Source organism: Lingula anatina, chromosome 4 (assembly GCF_051362555.1).
Source record: "Lingula anatina isolate TDL-2025a chromosome 4, LinAna3.0, whole genome shotgun sequence".
Lineage (NCBI taxonomy): Eukaryota > Metazoa > Brachiopoda > Lingulata > Lingulida > Lingulidae > Lingula > Lingula anatina.
The window spans coordinates 15,817,851-15,834,392 of record NC_141770.1 but is presented as its reverse complement, the minus strand read 5'-3'; the positions used below and the strand labels follow the sequence as shown (position 1 = coordinate 15,834,392).

The 16,542-nt window shown below is 34.8% G+C and overlaps 1 protein-coding gene across 5 annotated transcripts in view; it reads left to right on the top strand.

The window, feature by feature from the left end:
• LOC106165247 (uncharacterized) overlaps positions 1-16,542 on the top strand; it is a 54,376-nt gene that overhangs the window by 30,868 nt on the left and 6,966 nt on the right. For 4 of the 5 annotated variants that reach the window (XM_013543384.3, XM_087010423.1, XM_013543383.3 and 1 more), the window contains 4 exons: positions 1,117-1,217; positions 7,669-7,970; positions 12,393-13,337; positions 15,916-15,987. In XM_013543384.3, the coding sequence (XP_013398838.2) occupies positions 1,117-1,217; positions 7,669-7,970; positions 12,393-13,337; positions 15,916-15,956 (1,389 nt within the window). In that variant the 3' untranslated portion in view covers positions 15,957-15,987. The remainder of the gene's footprint in view (positions 1-1,116; positions 1,218-7,668; positions 7,971-12,392; positions 13,338-15,915; positions 15,988-16,542) is intronic. The other variant, XM_087010421.1, reaches the window with a different exon arrangement.

Below are 16,542 nucleotides of genomic sequence, written 5' to 3'. Positions count from 1 at the left end.
ACTTGATGCTAAAATATACATGATATGGTTTGCTACATTATTTATTCAATTTATAACACAAAACAAAGAGGCATTGTTATGATATTGCAGAGCCTAAAGTGAACTTGTAGCTTATTTTCATTGAGAGAATATATTATAAGTATGGCAAAATGCAGATTTTCAAACTTATTTGCATATACCTCCCAATAAATATTTAAGAGGGATGATGTAAAAAAGGTTTTCTTGTTTAAAAAGTTTAGGGGTTGCCCAGAAGTCTGGTTATTTTGTAAGTACTGGTACCTGCGGGTAGTAAACCTTGTCGGAACTAACTAACAACAAATGTGTAGTTCAATGCCCTTTAATTAAATTATAACAACAACTATTGTCGTCAGAATTTATAAAAAAAACTCCTCCTCCCAACATCCCCGTTTTTCCATTTTACTTTGTCACAGGAATACATTGTCACTCTACATATCTATGTCAATGGGCTGAATTGTACGAAATGGTCACAGCGTTTGGAGCGCACTTCTTTAAATTTTTTTTAAATTTAGGATTAGTCAACGTATTTACAGCGTGGCCTAATACTGTGGTTAATTTTCAAAACTGGCGCCGTTCAAATCTACGCTTACTTTGTCGTAGTGATTTTACACATTAGGTCACAATAGAAAGTCCTTTTTTTACTATGACCATGCACATTCCGTTCCTGTTCTGAACTTTTTAGCTGTTTGATTATACAAATGATTATGACGTCTGTATTTTCTTTACCGTAATATCTTTGGCTACATTTAATTTGACCACGAGTCAAGTATGCTTTGAAAGGAAAAAAATCACCAAAGGCTGACGTCAGACGTAGACCCACAGCGATCGACCTCTGTTCCCTGAATGGGGGGGGGGGGGGGGGGGGGGGGGGTAGTAAGGCAAGTAAAGAAGCAATGTGTAGGCCCCACTATGCATTGTTAGTTTATATAAAAAGGTCATTTTAGATAATTATATAGTGTTCTACTGACTTTACAAAGATAACAAAGAGACATCTCTCTCTCTCCCTTTGTAAATACTTTTAGAATACTGCCTATGATTTTACAGATATATTTGTGTGTGTGTATACCTATTTGTAAGATTTTATTCCGTCTTTTTCAGAATACTGCCTATGATGTGAAAGACAGCTCAGAGCTATGGCACGGTATTCCCCCTACCGCCTACCAGTACGACTACACGTGGGCTGGCTACCCATACTCAGGGTAGGTTGACGTTTTCTGCACCAATTTTAATACTTCCATTTTCTGATTAAAAAAAGGGAAATTAATGGCAGAGTTCAGGAAAATGTAAGACGTTTTACGCCTTTGTGTAAAATATTAAATCGGAAATTAAGGGCGAATATTAAGAATAAAAAATAGAGCATGATATATTAATATATATATATGAAAAAAAACAGAAGAAATACGCTAACGCTGCCGCTTTTAAGAATATACCTGAAACGTGTACTAATGCAGTTAATTTACTTTCGACAAATTTTAATTCTTGTTGAAGACAAATATAGCTTACACAAATCTTGTTCTGCTTTGTGCACCGTCCATTTTCCCAAAATTTATGTGAAATATGGAAATAATTGTTACACATTTTACGGTCACGAGGCCTTCTTCAGGGATTTGAAAAGAAATTCAAAGCTTTATTTTTTATATATGGTTCAATCAATTTTTTTTTTCAACTGAACATCAAACAGCACTGGTTTCATTGTAGCCTTAATTTTAAATGGCCCAATATTTTGAGGAAATATTGTACCAGTTCCATGCATGCAGCTGCTTCTTTCAATTTCAACTACAAGATAAACATTTAAATTACAAAAAATAAAATACAGTGACCGTAATGTGGCATTTACATGACTTCTAGCATATACTTGTCTTTTTAATTAATGAAAATCCTGTTAAAGGCGGCATTGTGAACTCACTCCCCTCACTGAATTTGCTGTGAACGAATTGTGCGTTTTTATTAGAAAATATACTTACAGCCAAAAGCATAAATTCTTTACATATTTCAAAGGTTCATTTTTTATATAGAATCTATCAATTTTATTTATATTTTAATGATACTTTAACTAATTAACTGGATTATGTCAAAATAAATAGTCTAATATGTCTTACTTGTTTTTTTAATTCAGTAATAACTTTTAATATGCTGGTTTAAGCATTTTATGCTGATTAAAGTAAGTAAAGTAAAAAAAAAAACAGTTCAGATATTGAAAGGTCATTTTATGATCTACTGTAAGCTTAGTCAAATAATTTAAAAGCAAGGAAATATTTAAAACAAGCCGATGCAAAAAGACCAATAAAAAGGATTAAGTGGAACGTTTTAGAGTCATGTATTTATTTAAAGAAACAACCGCGTTTGCTTAGAAATTCATCAAAATTTGATTTGGTATTTTCAGATGTTTTCTGTGTTTTCGGTCATATTATTCAGTTGAAATGAGGGTTCGAGTGGACGTACAGACTGTAATCAAACCAATACATTACTTAGCATTCGTCGGCACTGTTGATTGAAAGATAATGAGTAAACAAATCGAATTGTAAATTACATTTCGGTAACTCCTAATTTTATTTGAATTTAAGGATAAGGGTCTGAATTTGAATTGGTAAAGGTTGGCTGAGGTAGGAATCCTTAGACATATTTCTGAAACGGTATTTATTTCTGTAAAATGGAATAAGATTCACACAAAATGTAATCCGTTTTAATTAAACTATTGTGATTCTATATTTGATTCATTAATGTGGCAGCTTTATGTTTGGCTAATACTTAATAAAGTCAACATTTATTTCATGGCAGTGACGCACATATTTTGTGTAATATTTGCATGACTGTTTTTCGTCACTTTCTGATTGCTGCTGATTATTTTCTATATTGAAGGGGACCATAGTATTATACAGCCAAAACAATGAGCCAAATCAAAATTATGCAAATATTGACGTGACTCAAATGTTCATGTGGAATGACCCGTTCATGATTAGCATTTGATGTATATTGGCTCGAAGGAAAAAAACTTGGTTTCATTTACTTCGAATGAATATTTGATCTTAAAAAGAAGAAATCGCAATACGGTGGTTTGAAGGTTATATTACTCTTAAATGCATTTGACAAATTTACATAAACATTTAGATAACGTTAATGTAGTTAATTTTCTAAGTATTGGCAATAGGGTTAAAGAATTCCAATTAAGTCACATTTTCCAATTAAAATTCTGGTCCCCAAGCAGAACAAAGTACTTTTGTTAAAGTGAATTTTGAAATTTTAAATCGGACATTAATACAATGCAGAAGAGTTTAAGTAGTTTAAGAATTTTGAAATATGCTTCCTTATAGATAATGACAGAAACAAGAAAAAGTCGCTGGGTAATTTCGACATTGAAATTTATGTAACTAGTATTTCGGATTGTATTTGGTTTTGTCAGTTTTTCAATAAAATAAAATCCAACAGCTGGAAATCAGAACAATTAGAATGTATAAGCAATGGGAAATCTGGGTGCTTTGTTGAAACATAAGAGCTTTAAGCATGCGACCAAATTATCGGAAACTGAAAACGAGCTATCGTATGGCGTTCCACGACATGCTAATAAATCAACCTATTGTTCAAACGTCTTCATTTGCAAGGACAAAGCGTATTTGGATATACTTATACTGTTGATACTCTAACTGTTCCTGGGCTTTATGGTTAGATAATGATACCACACAGGCGCCATTTTGGTCGGCCCAAACACGCGTGTATACGTATTTACAGATGTAGTGGGTGTTTAATACACGACCAGAAACACGACTCACGTGGTTTAGGAAAGCAAATACACTTGTCAAAGACATTTGAGTGCGCCTTGGCACGGGTTTGCAACGCTACATTTTGCTACTTTTGACCGATTCCTTAAAGTTAACCCACATAATCAGTTGAGCTGTTAAGGGAACGTGCGAAGCAACAGTAGGTCGCAGACCTTTATCCTTTCATTCATTGCCTCAATTGGCCCAAGACTTTTCAAGAAAAAAAACCCGAGCAAACAAGATTATCCCAATCACACCTCCTTCTCATCGTCAGGTAATCAACTCTTGGTTGTTCACTTTCGGAGAGAACTGGCATAGAAAGCGGCCAAGTTTATCATTTAACAGCGTGATTCACCATCAGATAAGAGCGAGCTCACGAGTTAAAGACGCTGCATCTCAGCCGGGGTGCATCTTGCACGCAAAAGAGGGATTTTACGAACAGCTGGGGGGGGGGGGTCTTTACATTTCGATACACATCGGGAAAATATATGAGGCAATATTTGGCAAAGAAAGAATGTCCGAAAGGGAAGGTACAAAAAATTATATGAACATGAGAAAAACAGTCACTGGTCAACAATGGGAAGATTGATCCCCCTGGAAGAAGATAAAGTACACCACGAAAACCATTTGTGTAGCGGCGGCTTCTACAACATAAACAAAAAAGCAAAGGACCATAAAGGAATTATCTTCTGTTTCTTAATGTCATTTAGATACATTATACAAATGCACCTCCAATTCTTCCTGAATGTAACAGAAAGTAAATCACATTTTCCAAACGAAATCTGGTAGGTGTCAGGACGAGTGAGGGGATCGAGGCTGATGTATTATATACATACCATTGTTATTCAGTTATTCCAAATTGCTGCCACAGAAAGGAAATAAATACCGATCAAGGAAATATCTCGAACTTATAACATAATCATACATTGGTTACAAGTCAATATAGATAACTTGAGGTCCGTTAACGTCAAAGCATGCCCACTTACTTATGGTTATGTCTTTCATTTACTGACAAATGATATAAGAAGAAAAGAAGACGTAGATAGTAGTATACAGAGATAAAAGTGACAGTATGGAAAACTTGGAGAGTAAGATTAAATTTTTCTTAAAAGTTACAATAGAATAAATTATAGATGTGTTTACTCTTTGTAATATTATCTCTGCAGTCCGGAATCTGAAGGATATTTATTACACGTTTGAATCTTTGGTAAACTATGTCATTTCAGTCCAATGCATAGACTTCTTGCACAACTCGCCATGAGAAACCTTAAAAAAAACAGAAACAAATACCGCATGAAAGCATAACACTATCATTGGTTGTCACATCCCTTTATATTGATAGGGAAATGCCATGGGACATGTCCGTCCACTGGAATTCTATAGCAAAATAAGATTGACAATGAGGATATAGTTATGAAGTTGCTCAAATGCGGAAGGGGTGTGCACAAACCCTACTGATCACGTGATATCAATTTTGGAAGTTACATTTTCCCAATTTTATAAATTAATTAATTAATCTATTCATTTATTTGTTACGTTTTAACTGAAAAACTTCTTATAGATTGAACAAACTTCATTGCTAGACTCCAGCCCTTCCTATTGCCTAGAGTGAGCTGATTTATTCATGAGCTGAGAGTATAGTATCCTTCCTGCTTGTCAACCAATATCGTTGTTTACAAAACATAACGCTAGTATTATTTAAATCATTATTTAGATTAAATTTATTTTGTTTCATTGTCAGTTTTCAATGACCATGGCACTAACATTCCATGGTCGACCTTTAGATACAAAACGATCTAAAAACAGAGATATCATAGTTTTTATTTCACTTTTGATATTTAGTTATCTCTAAATTTTGCGAATACGCTTCGCATATTTTTTGATGAATAGAGCGTGGCAAATTATATATATATATATATATATATATATATATATATATATATATATATATATATATATATATATATTTTTTTTTTTTTTACGTCATTACCTTTTCTGCATTCACTTGTTTATGTTATTATAGGAATTACATTACGGGTTCAAAGTTTCTACTCAGAACTATTTTTGGAAACACAGTGTCATAAAGAGAAAATTGATGAGTTGTTTATCTACTCTAATTCAATACAATTGTGTCTATATTAAACGACACAATGAAGATAGATCGGAGATATTTTTGCTAATTTATCTAACATATTGGGACAAAATTCCTCGTCTCATTTGTTAAAGTAGCCACTTATTCGGAAACATTTCACAGCCTTGACATATTTGAATAATTGAATAATAGAAAAATAGACACAAATGATGGCGTCAATATAATATGTACGTTGTTAGACAAAAACAACTCTTATGTTGACCAAGAATTGCAAACAAACATAAAACAAGACTCTTACCAGGCTTCGAAAACAATTGAAACACATTATCCTGCGTATATAATACGTGACAAGTCTCATACTTAAAAAAAAAACGAGGAAGTCGTTCACAATAAAAAAAAGGAAAAGTCGTGAACATGGTAAAAAAAAAATATTGGAATTGTTTTCAATGGGGCCGTGTCCCAGCCTGTGTTCTAAATAGGTGGTGGACCCATGTGACGCACAAAGCAGTGGCCAGATGTCTTAGGTGGCAATTAAAGCAACGTAACACATTTACAGATGTCTGGCCAGTAATCTTTGTACCAGGTTTTCAGTGTCCTGACACATGAGATGGCACCTCCATATTAGATGTATCGATTTTATTAGAAAGAAAATGGAATTAGTGGTTTAAGCATTAACCAATGAAATCCGTCGATTTATTCAGTAACATCGTATTGGGACTTGGTAAACGGGATGCAGAATATCTAAATTGAAAATGAGATTTAATAAAAAGTCTTAAGGACAATTCCAAAGAGAATTTATTTATTACCAGTTTCACTTTAAAGTATAAAATGAATCACAAAAAACTTTAACTGACTAAGTACTCCTTCAGTTTAATTTTTTTTATCAAAGCAGTGGCCGTTGTTCCACTCTTTTTGCACAATATCAAACATAGTCAAAAATAGTGGAATTCATGCAATAACCCGTATGAAGCTTATTTGTAATAATCGTTCGACATTTAGAAAAAAAGGAATAAGAACTTTTATAGAGGGTTGTCCCTCCTACACATATATAAAAAAACATGAAGATCCCAATTTTAGGTGTAAGTTTTGCTCCTGTATTTAACAACAAATGGCATACCCATTAACCAAATTTATGAACCAAGGCCAGGTATATTAAATGGTAAAAGAACGAAATTCTGATTAAAAGCTGTGTAAAATAATAATTTTAAATGCAAAGTTAGAAAATGCAAATTATTAAGAAGCACTTTTTAGACATTGCGATTTGGTGTTGTATGTTAGAGAAATGTTTTTATTTAAATTTAAATTATCAAACAACTTTATGTTAAGAATATTTGTAAATTATTTTTGAGATGAAATTCAAATAAATTCTTGATTTAAAACCACTTCGTGCAATCTTTGATGTCAAAGTTTTAACATCTCTGCTAACCAAAATAAGGATTTTTTTTAAATATCAATTGATAAATATTGTATATATGATGTGTAATCATTAATGATATTCTAATGATATTTTTAATGGGCACATATAGATAAATGTATTTATTGTGAGTCAATATTTATTCTATTTATAATTTGATAGATTTTTCTAACAATGTTTTAAATGATAATCGGTTGGTTGTAATAAAAAGAAGTTTTAAAAAAAGGTTAAAATACCCTAAAATTTGGCAACTCCGATATTTTGCATGAGTTGGTTTAATATGTGGGATGACACAGTAAATTGACTGACCAACTAATGTTAGGTTTTAAAGTTATGAAAATGTAGAATTAACGCTGACGATAAACATAATTTATTTTCATTATTTTTAGCTATGCATCAGAATTTAATGGGGTTCGAAGAAAGAACGCATCCCGGGAAACAACGAACACTCTAAAAGCCTGGCTCAACGAGCACAAGAAGAATCCGTATCCAACAAAAGGAGAAAAGATCATGTTGGCAATTATAACAAAAATGTCTTTGACCCAAGTGTCTACTTGGTTTGCGAACGCAAGGAGGAGGTTAAAAAAGGAGAAAGGATGGTTTGGCAATGACGAAGACAGTAATGACAACGAGAGCACAAAGAAGGAAGGAGAGACAGAAAACTCCAAAGATTCCGATGCGAGGACGCCATGTAAGTAAACTTCACGTCTTTATCAGTCAGATTGGATACAAACAAGCAATGTTAAATATATTTGTACCGTCACATAAATACAACTTAATTTTTAACGAAGAAATCTTACAGATGATTACAGATTTTTATTGCATGATTTATACGAATTGAAATAATTTAAAAATAGCATTATCCAAACGTTTTAATTATAAGCGCGAAATAATAGTTGTGGGTTTTAAATGGTGACTATTCACCTGCTGTAAGCAGGCAAAACGATTATCCAAGATACCAGCATGTTTGAAGACTGTCGTGCACAAGAAAACGAATTAGATTTTAGATTAATGAGTGGGTGTCTTCAAGTCAACTGAGACTTAAGTTAATACGAGGGCCATTAAATCTTTTCATATCTACATGAATATAAACATGTTCGACATTATTTTAAAACAAAATAACTTCAGCTATTGTTATTGGTTATAATAGAGCTCTATACTGAGTTTTTTCGTTTCCCTCAATTTACATTCCAACTTCTTGAAAAAAAATAGGCAACCCAAAATTGTTAATGTCCCATAGCAGGAACAGCACACGTTGGTTTTAAGGCATGGAGATATTTCTCTGTAACAAAAAGAAAAATGAATTAAAAACTCATACAATAAGTTTTGAATGAATTAAGTCATATAGTTCCTCTGTCACTAGTCAGTGTTAGTTCTAATAATGCTTCACGATTGAAACGTGCATTTGCAATTTAATGACGATTTTATCTTGATTTGTAAAAATTGTTTACTCTCTGGCACTAAATACGCACACTACAAACTTGTTTGGAATTATACCCGATATGATGAAGGGAAAGAAAGGATCTTCCTTAAAACGGAAAATTCAAATTAGCATAAAAAGAAAATTTTAATTTTAAAATAGAACCAGTTGATATGCAGTGTGTATCAAATAAACGGTACATTTAAAGGCATAGACTATGGCAAGAATTCTATACTGTGCGACCAAACAACTAATTTTATGGTTTACCTCAACAAAAAGGATATAGAATTGAAAGATGATCCATTTTAACTGCTTCGTGAAGACACAAACGCCCTAGCAACATTCCACGTAGCGGTAAATATAGCCTATTAAGTTACTGGGTGGAAACAACATAAGTGTAGAATCTTGCTCCTCAAGTTGGGAAAAGGCCTTGCATACTTTATAAATGTTTGATTTAGAGCAAGGACTACCATTCATTCTAACAATGGATATATTGCACTGAGATAATAAAACTGAGATGCTCATACCCTCTTGTTTTAGGTATACATTGAAGATACGCCAGGTGTATTCTTACGTTACAGCTCATGTTCAATTTTTATTTTACATTGTATGGGGGTTATAATCAGCTTCATCATAATAAGGTTTTGGCTATAGTCAGTAAACGGTATACACAACTTACCACTACATACCACGGTGTTACACTCTCACTTACATGGGAAAGATAACGCAAAGATGATACACAATTCTTATGCCCCATACCGCAATAAAGAGTATTCTTCTTGTTCATTGCGCAAATGATTTGTATAATACTTGTTAGAACATCGGTATTACCAAATTAGGGCTTGTTGTACCAGGGTTTTTCAGTACACGAGTTATCTAAGGTGTGCATTCTAGAGTATCGGAGGCAGCAACAATTACAAATGTGTTGTTATTGAACCTCGTATGTTGTTGGTGTTTCTCGTCACTCTGATTGGCAGCAGATTCCACCGCTGTTGGAAGTGTGGTATTTTCTGAAAGAGTTACCGAAAAATAAGAATTCTCACATGTGAGGGTCAGCGTCTCATAAGTGGACTTGATTAAAATGGTCTCTGACCTCGGGCATTCGTAGCCGTAGGCTCTTCGGCGAAGTCACAGTAAACAGTACGCGCCTCGGGGTCAGCTGTGAACGAGGGGCGTAATTAATGAGAGAAAATCCGAAACATCGGTTGGTGATAATTTTCATCAGGAACATTTGGGAAATTCTTTGCAAATAGAACACTTCAACGTTTCAGTTTTTTTCGTTTTTTTTTTTATTGACAGATTCTTTATTGGCATGATTAAGTTGTGATATAAGTCATTGGTTTTGTACATTTTACGTTGAAGGACAACAATAGTTTTTGGTCCTAAAAATTGCAGGTTTTTTCCGTTTATTTTCGAAATATTTATTGACGGCCAAATTTAGGTTGGTTAATGACAGTTCACCGAAGGGGCGTTGGGTTAAACAACGGCAGTTGGTTTTACTGACCATTGATCTGGAGCAACCTTTTGAGAAGGAAACAAGAGGAAATCTACAAGCATGAGGTTTATATTTGTATAATTCCCGCAAAACATATGTTCATCATAGGTTTAAAAACACAAACATGTGAGTCCTGTAAAGCACTTGCCCGTAAGTAGTCTCGTTGTCTTTTTTGGAACTCATTACATTCCAAAGCAATAATTCGCGTACTAGGTTAACAATCTATGTAAGCCTGAGCATGCAAACGTGTGGTTAAAGAAAAAGGCGATTACAGTTCCATCCTGGTTTAAAAGTTCGTCGGGTTGAAGTTGTTATTATTGGTAATTACTTTCTGATCGTTATTTTTTGTTTTCTGAGATGGCAATAAGTTTTAGCCGAGCCACTCTAAAGTAAAATTAGAAATCATTATACTTAAAGAATAGAAAGTGTCTTGCTTTATCTAGTTATAAAAACGTAACAAGGGCACTGATCTCACTTATTAAAGGTTGCCAAGTTGATTGTGGTCAGTCTGTTTGGTTCCCATCGGGTTTAAAGGCGTCTAACATCACTCCAGGTTTCTGGCCGATCTGTTACCCAGTCACGGCATTACCAGTTTCTGTTTTCCAGTATAGCCTTTCGTTTTGCCGTGGGCTATTTGGTTAAGCCTTATATTTTGACCAGTGCGTGTTTTCTCAGTCGGCGAGAATGTCAGACATGTTTGTTAAGAGAGTACACTACGTGACCCGTCTGTTGGTATAACCGGCCAGCCTTGCCAATTATATATCTCGACTTAGAACAAGTCAAATCTGGCTTTCACTAAAGTAGTAATTAAAGATTTTTTCAGAGAAATGCTGTCTTTCGTGAACTTTGCTCCCAATTGGCAATTCAACGTCGAAAGAGAGCTCGAGGCATTTTACCTAAACTTTGCAAGACAGTAACTGAAGACTGTGTCCTCTGATTCAAATTGGTTTCTCTAAATGGTTTGCCAAAAATTTTGCCCATAAAGCGACATGAACAACACCAGTCAAAACAATCAAATTTTCTACGTTTGTATATCACTACCAAAATCTGTCAAAGAAAAACGTCATTGTTTATAACCCAATATTACATCAGTAAAAGCAACACGTTGTATTTGTCATTCCATGAGCACTATAAAATGAATTTTAAAGTTTTTTCTTTCTTTGTCACCAGATATACCATTAAAGGTAATCTTTTGTTCGCTGCTTCAACTCAGTTACTTGGTAGGGGAATAATGAGCTGTGCATCCTTATGGGTTACTTTAAATTCGATTGTCATAACAAGTTCAACCATTGCCCCACGTGTCCACTCCCCGGGTGTCGGGCCCAGGGGACAGAACACACGGCCTGCGGGATACACCATACAGCTTAAAGCAATCATGTCACTAACTGATCGATGGCTGATTTTCATATTCTTTTTAAAGTTTTTCCGTGAATTGGCATTATATATGAGTCAGAAGAACGAGCACGTTTGATAAACTGATTCAATCAGACTTTGGGTAGAGAATTAGAAGATATGCCTGCATATGGTTCCTTGAATGTAAATGGACGACAAAACAGCTCCCAGAAATTTATCTAGTTCCACATAAAATACTAAAAATCTTGTTTGATGAATAATTTTGTATTATTGTTAAATGCTGATCTGTTTGCGTAATATATTTATGCAGTAGAATTCTGAAACAAGCAAACGAAAAAAATACCTCTGGCCATGTCCTCTTTGCTCACACGCATGTGTGACAGACTAGGATGTAACACATTGGGATGTAACAAATCTTCATCTTCTTCGGAGTGCAATTACCATGTTAGATAAGACCTTCCCAGATTTAGAGACTTTTACTAATTTAAGCAAAACTTAACAATGAAGCCAATATTAAAACCATCTTAAGTTTTTTTGCTACAAAGTTATTTCAAAAGAAGTTGGTCCTTTTATCTCAATTTCCCAGTGTCATCTTCTTTAATGTGCACCAATTTCATTAGGTATATTAAAAATTGCATTTAAATCCCAACTTTAAAATTTAATGTTATACACATTTTTAACATTTTCAAGGTACATTATGTCTTTTTTTTTTCAATTTTTTTGTTTAAGGCAAAAACAAAGAATATTTGCGTTCTCTATTTTGGACACATTAATAAAGGATTATTTGTTTTTTATTAGTTCAGGTATAATTTATAACACGATTATCTGTTGCCATCTTATACCAGGTTCATCAACGCAGAATCTGGACCACGAAAGCAACGGAGACGCCGAGTCCCCCTGCAGTAATTCAAGTAATACCAGTCTTCTTCACACTCTGGACGCGCCTCTCTCCTCTCATCAAACCTCTCCGACGACGCTACCGCAGGCGGCGGCCGCCCTCACCTCCTCGTTCCCCGCGGCGACTCCAGTGGCGCTGGATCAGAAGCCAACTGCCTTCGACGATCCAACTAACGACGATGTGACAGGAGGGAAATTCAGTTTGGATCCCTCACAGGATAAGAAAATTTGGTCCATAGTGAGTACTGCGACGAACAGCTTCTCTCCGCCGCCGTTACACACGAAACCAGCGGACACCACTGCCAATGGTTTACAGCAGCAGCAACAACAGCACAGCGTGCAACCGTCTTTTAGAGTAATTTCCAAACCGGGACAGAGTTTCCCCGACCCTTTGGCTAATCCTGACTGGGGCTATGCAAACAACGGTTATTATAATTCAACCTCGGTGTCCACTAGCAGCTCCTCCGGCTACCACCAGACGCTTGCCGCCTCTCACTCCCAGCAACAGAACCCTCCCCCTGCACAGGTCTACAATACACAACAACAACAGCAACAGCATCAACAAAACCAACATCAACAACAGCAGGGCATGTACGATGTTCCAAAATATGACTCTCTTGCTACAAAATACGACTCACCGCCACCTTTACCAAAGTACGACGGTAGTTTTAGCACTTCAATGGACGGTTCCAGTGCACTGCATAATATGGGGACACCTGATAGACGCTCCAATAAAATGGCGGGATACCACCACACTGCAGGGTATTCTCCGTATCCCGTGGGTATGAAATCTCCACCCCTAGGGTCCCCCAAAGTGATCTCCCCCTCTGCTCAGAGTACGATGCATGACGGGCTACTGAAAAGCTATGGGAATGCAATGCACAATGTACAAGGTTAGTAGACGCAAATTAAAGGTTCGTCAAAGTAACTGATAATTTACGCAAATTAAAGGTTCGTCAAAGTAACTGATAATTTACCAAATCTGCCAATAGCTGCCAATAGTCAGGAATTTGTTTCACATAAAAAACTTTACACAGAAAGGTCTTCTTTTAGACCGAAGTTGTAGTTTTCTTTGACTCTAAATTGACGATAAATCGGCAATAAATGGAATAGTGCAACTGTGTTTTTAAACAAGCAAACAAACAAATAAACAGAAAGATATGACTTATGTTTCAAACCAATATTTTATTCAAGTGGACCCCTGCAAATATATCTTGAAATGCAGTGGAGCAATTTTTTGTTTGTTTAAAAGTTTAGACCAATTTTCGATAAAGATATGTTTGAAACCATTCTCAGGACCGCTATAACATGAAAATCAACCATGCTTACGTCACTGATTGCCCAGATTATAGAGACACCACTATCTATCTCTGTGTTTCTTTTACCCTACATTGATTGTCGGCCTCTCCTATTTAAATGCATACCCCGAAAGATACAACCAGTCGATTTTTTATGTATAGTAAATATAAGTCTACTTATGTTTGTTTATAAATTATAAATTTAACCTGATGTTTTTTGATAAATGTACAAATTTCGGTAACGTGTAGGCCCATGAGGGCGGGTGATATATGTACTTATATATTCACATGTCACGTTAATAAATAAAGACTATATGTGATTCACTGTTTTGGCCACAATAGAGAAGTTAATGTACGTAGTAAACATTTATACTGGACACGCTTTGGAGTTCGTGTCAAAAAGCTGTTGGCACTTTCCTGTTCCTTGAATTTATGACTACGTTTTAACACTTTAAATTTAGGCTACAATATTTTGTGTATGTGGTCACAGGAGATATACCATTGATTACTTATAGCGCTGATTTTTCTTCCTCTTAATTGTATCAATTTGCTTCGAAAGGACTACCTTTTGTTGGTAAATGATTTAAGATCTGACTAGATTGGATAAGAATATTTATTAACGAAAAATATAGTTGTTTCAGAACTTTAAATGTAATGTGACAGAGTGTGGAGACTCTGGTCACGTTTTATTTACTTTTCTACCGACGATCATGTGGACATGAAAGACCTTCAATCATTTATCTCAATTATTGATTAATCATTTTTACCAAAAGTTGAAAACGATTTTGCTGTAGTGCCGCGTGATGCGCTCTTGTATTTCAGTCGAGTTTAGCTGGTTTAGTTTAAAGCTTTTTGTTTAGATAAAAAGTTAAGGCAGAGTAGGCCTTTGACACTGAAAACAAATTACAAATTTTGTTTATGTCTCAATTGCCCAGCTGTCATTTTCCGTGGCCACGGAAAACACATACCGGTTCATGGACTCTACTTACATTAGTTTTCGCCACTTAAGTCGCGCAATAAACAAAATAGACATGTTTTCTACTGATTGATAACGAACTACAAGAAATATGTACTTATATATTCTTGGAAAGTTGTAGTCATTCTCCCTTACCACGTGAAAAATATATATGTGCAACCTTCTCCTACTTACATCTAAGGTCGTAGTTGGCGTGTTAAGATATGTAGATACTTTACATACTAGATTGAAGGGAATCAACCGAAACGTATTAAGGACTGTTTGATATATAAAACCGAAGGACTGGTGTTCTATGTAGCATGCAATATAGAAAAAAAAGCAGGGCAGAAATGAGAAGATTAACCATGGGTCGTGTCTTCCGGACATCACCAGGCAATCTGGCTTTAATCGTAAAAGTTTATAGGAGCTATCATAAAAAAGCTTTTTTTATAGCATACCGATTCTGCAGACAGGAGGGAAAAGGTGCCATAATTACTGTCAGCTGTTAGTTAATAACGCCCGTTGATCTCACTTTTTTCACATAGGACAACGCAATCTAAGTAGATCACACGCTGGTCATTGACGTCTATAAAATGTGAATATGCATATTTGACAACATTTCAGGTCTCTTTTTTTATTCTTATGACTATCAGTGATGGTTCGGCTGATATTAAACATAACAAAGAAATAGTGTCTTTTCAATAATGTTCATATGTTTTCAATAATTATTTTTCTTTATATTTAACATAACAAAGAAATAGTGTCTTTTCAATAATGTTCAAATGTTTATTATGTTTGTTGAAAACGATATTTGGACTCTTAGCCTCTAGTGAATTTTGCTGAAGCCAATACCCAACCCACCCACCGAAAAAAAAATAGTAAATTGCTTCTTAAAACCTATTATTCTGTAAAACTGCTGAAAACAACATCTCACATCTGTTTGAATGAGTTGCAAACCAAAGATTATTTGCCACTGTCCAAGTGAATGTGAAAGAATAGACACCGAAAGTTAACTAAAGCGTTGCTTTTCCATAAGCGTTTTTGTGTACTACATATTCTACAGGGGTAATGTAAGCCCTATTGTTAAATGTCTTTTAAAAATTATTTTGTTCGCAAGGTGCATGTATAAAAAGTTAAACTATGGAAGCTTCTGTGCAGTGACTCGTTTTATCAATGAAATTCACCGTGTTTTCATAACAGACTTCAAAATCTCTTCAGGTCTCTTTTCTGCTGGACAGAGTCTGGACAAAACGTTATGAGAGATGGACATATTGGAAGCAACTAAAATAAGTAAGTGGTGTGCACACCTTTCTTATTTCTTCAATTATACATATTTAAATTCAACATTTTACCAATAAAAAAAATCTTCAAATTAGTTAATTTCATATTTGATAAAATTAACAATCTGCAAGACGAAGGCCTCATTATGTGTGCATGTTGTGCAGTTTTCAGTTTTTAAATTATTTAGACAGTTCAGTGTAAAAAAAAACTATATGCGGTGGTTGGGCGTCATTTTGTTCCTTATATTTTAAATAGAAATGCATTGTATGTTGATAAATGGGGTATGTGAACGTCTAAATACCAGGCCATTTTGCTGTGGGCGCGATTCATATAGACTGTCGTGCTTTTTAATACAAACTAGAATACGCTTTCGCAGGGAATACTACTGGAATAATCAGTGGCGGAATTTATTAAAATAACAAACATATTTCTATCCATAAGTATGGGCCTTAGGTCATAAATGATAATGCCAACCTACAATTCATTTACAGCGTCTGATACTTATGTAGACCTATTAATTTGGAGCAGGACGTGTCGTTGCAGCAGACACCATACCTATACTCC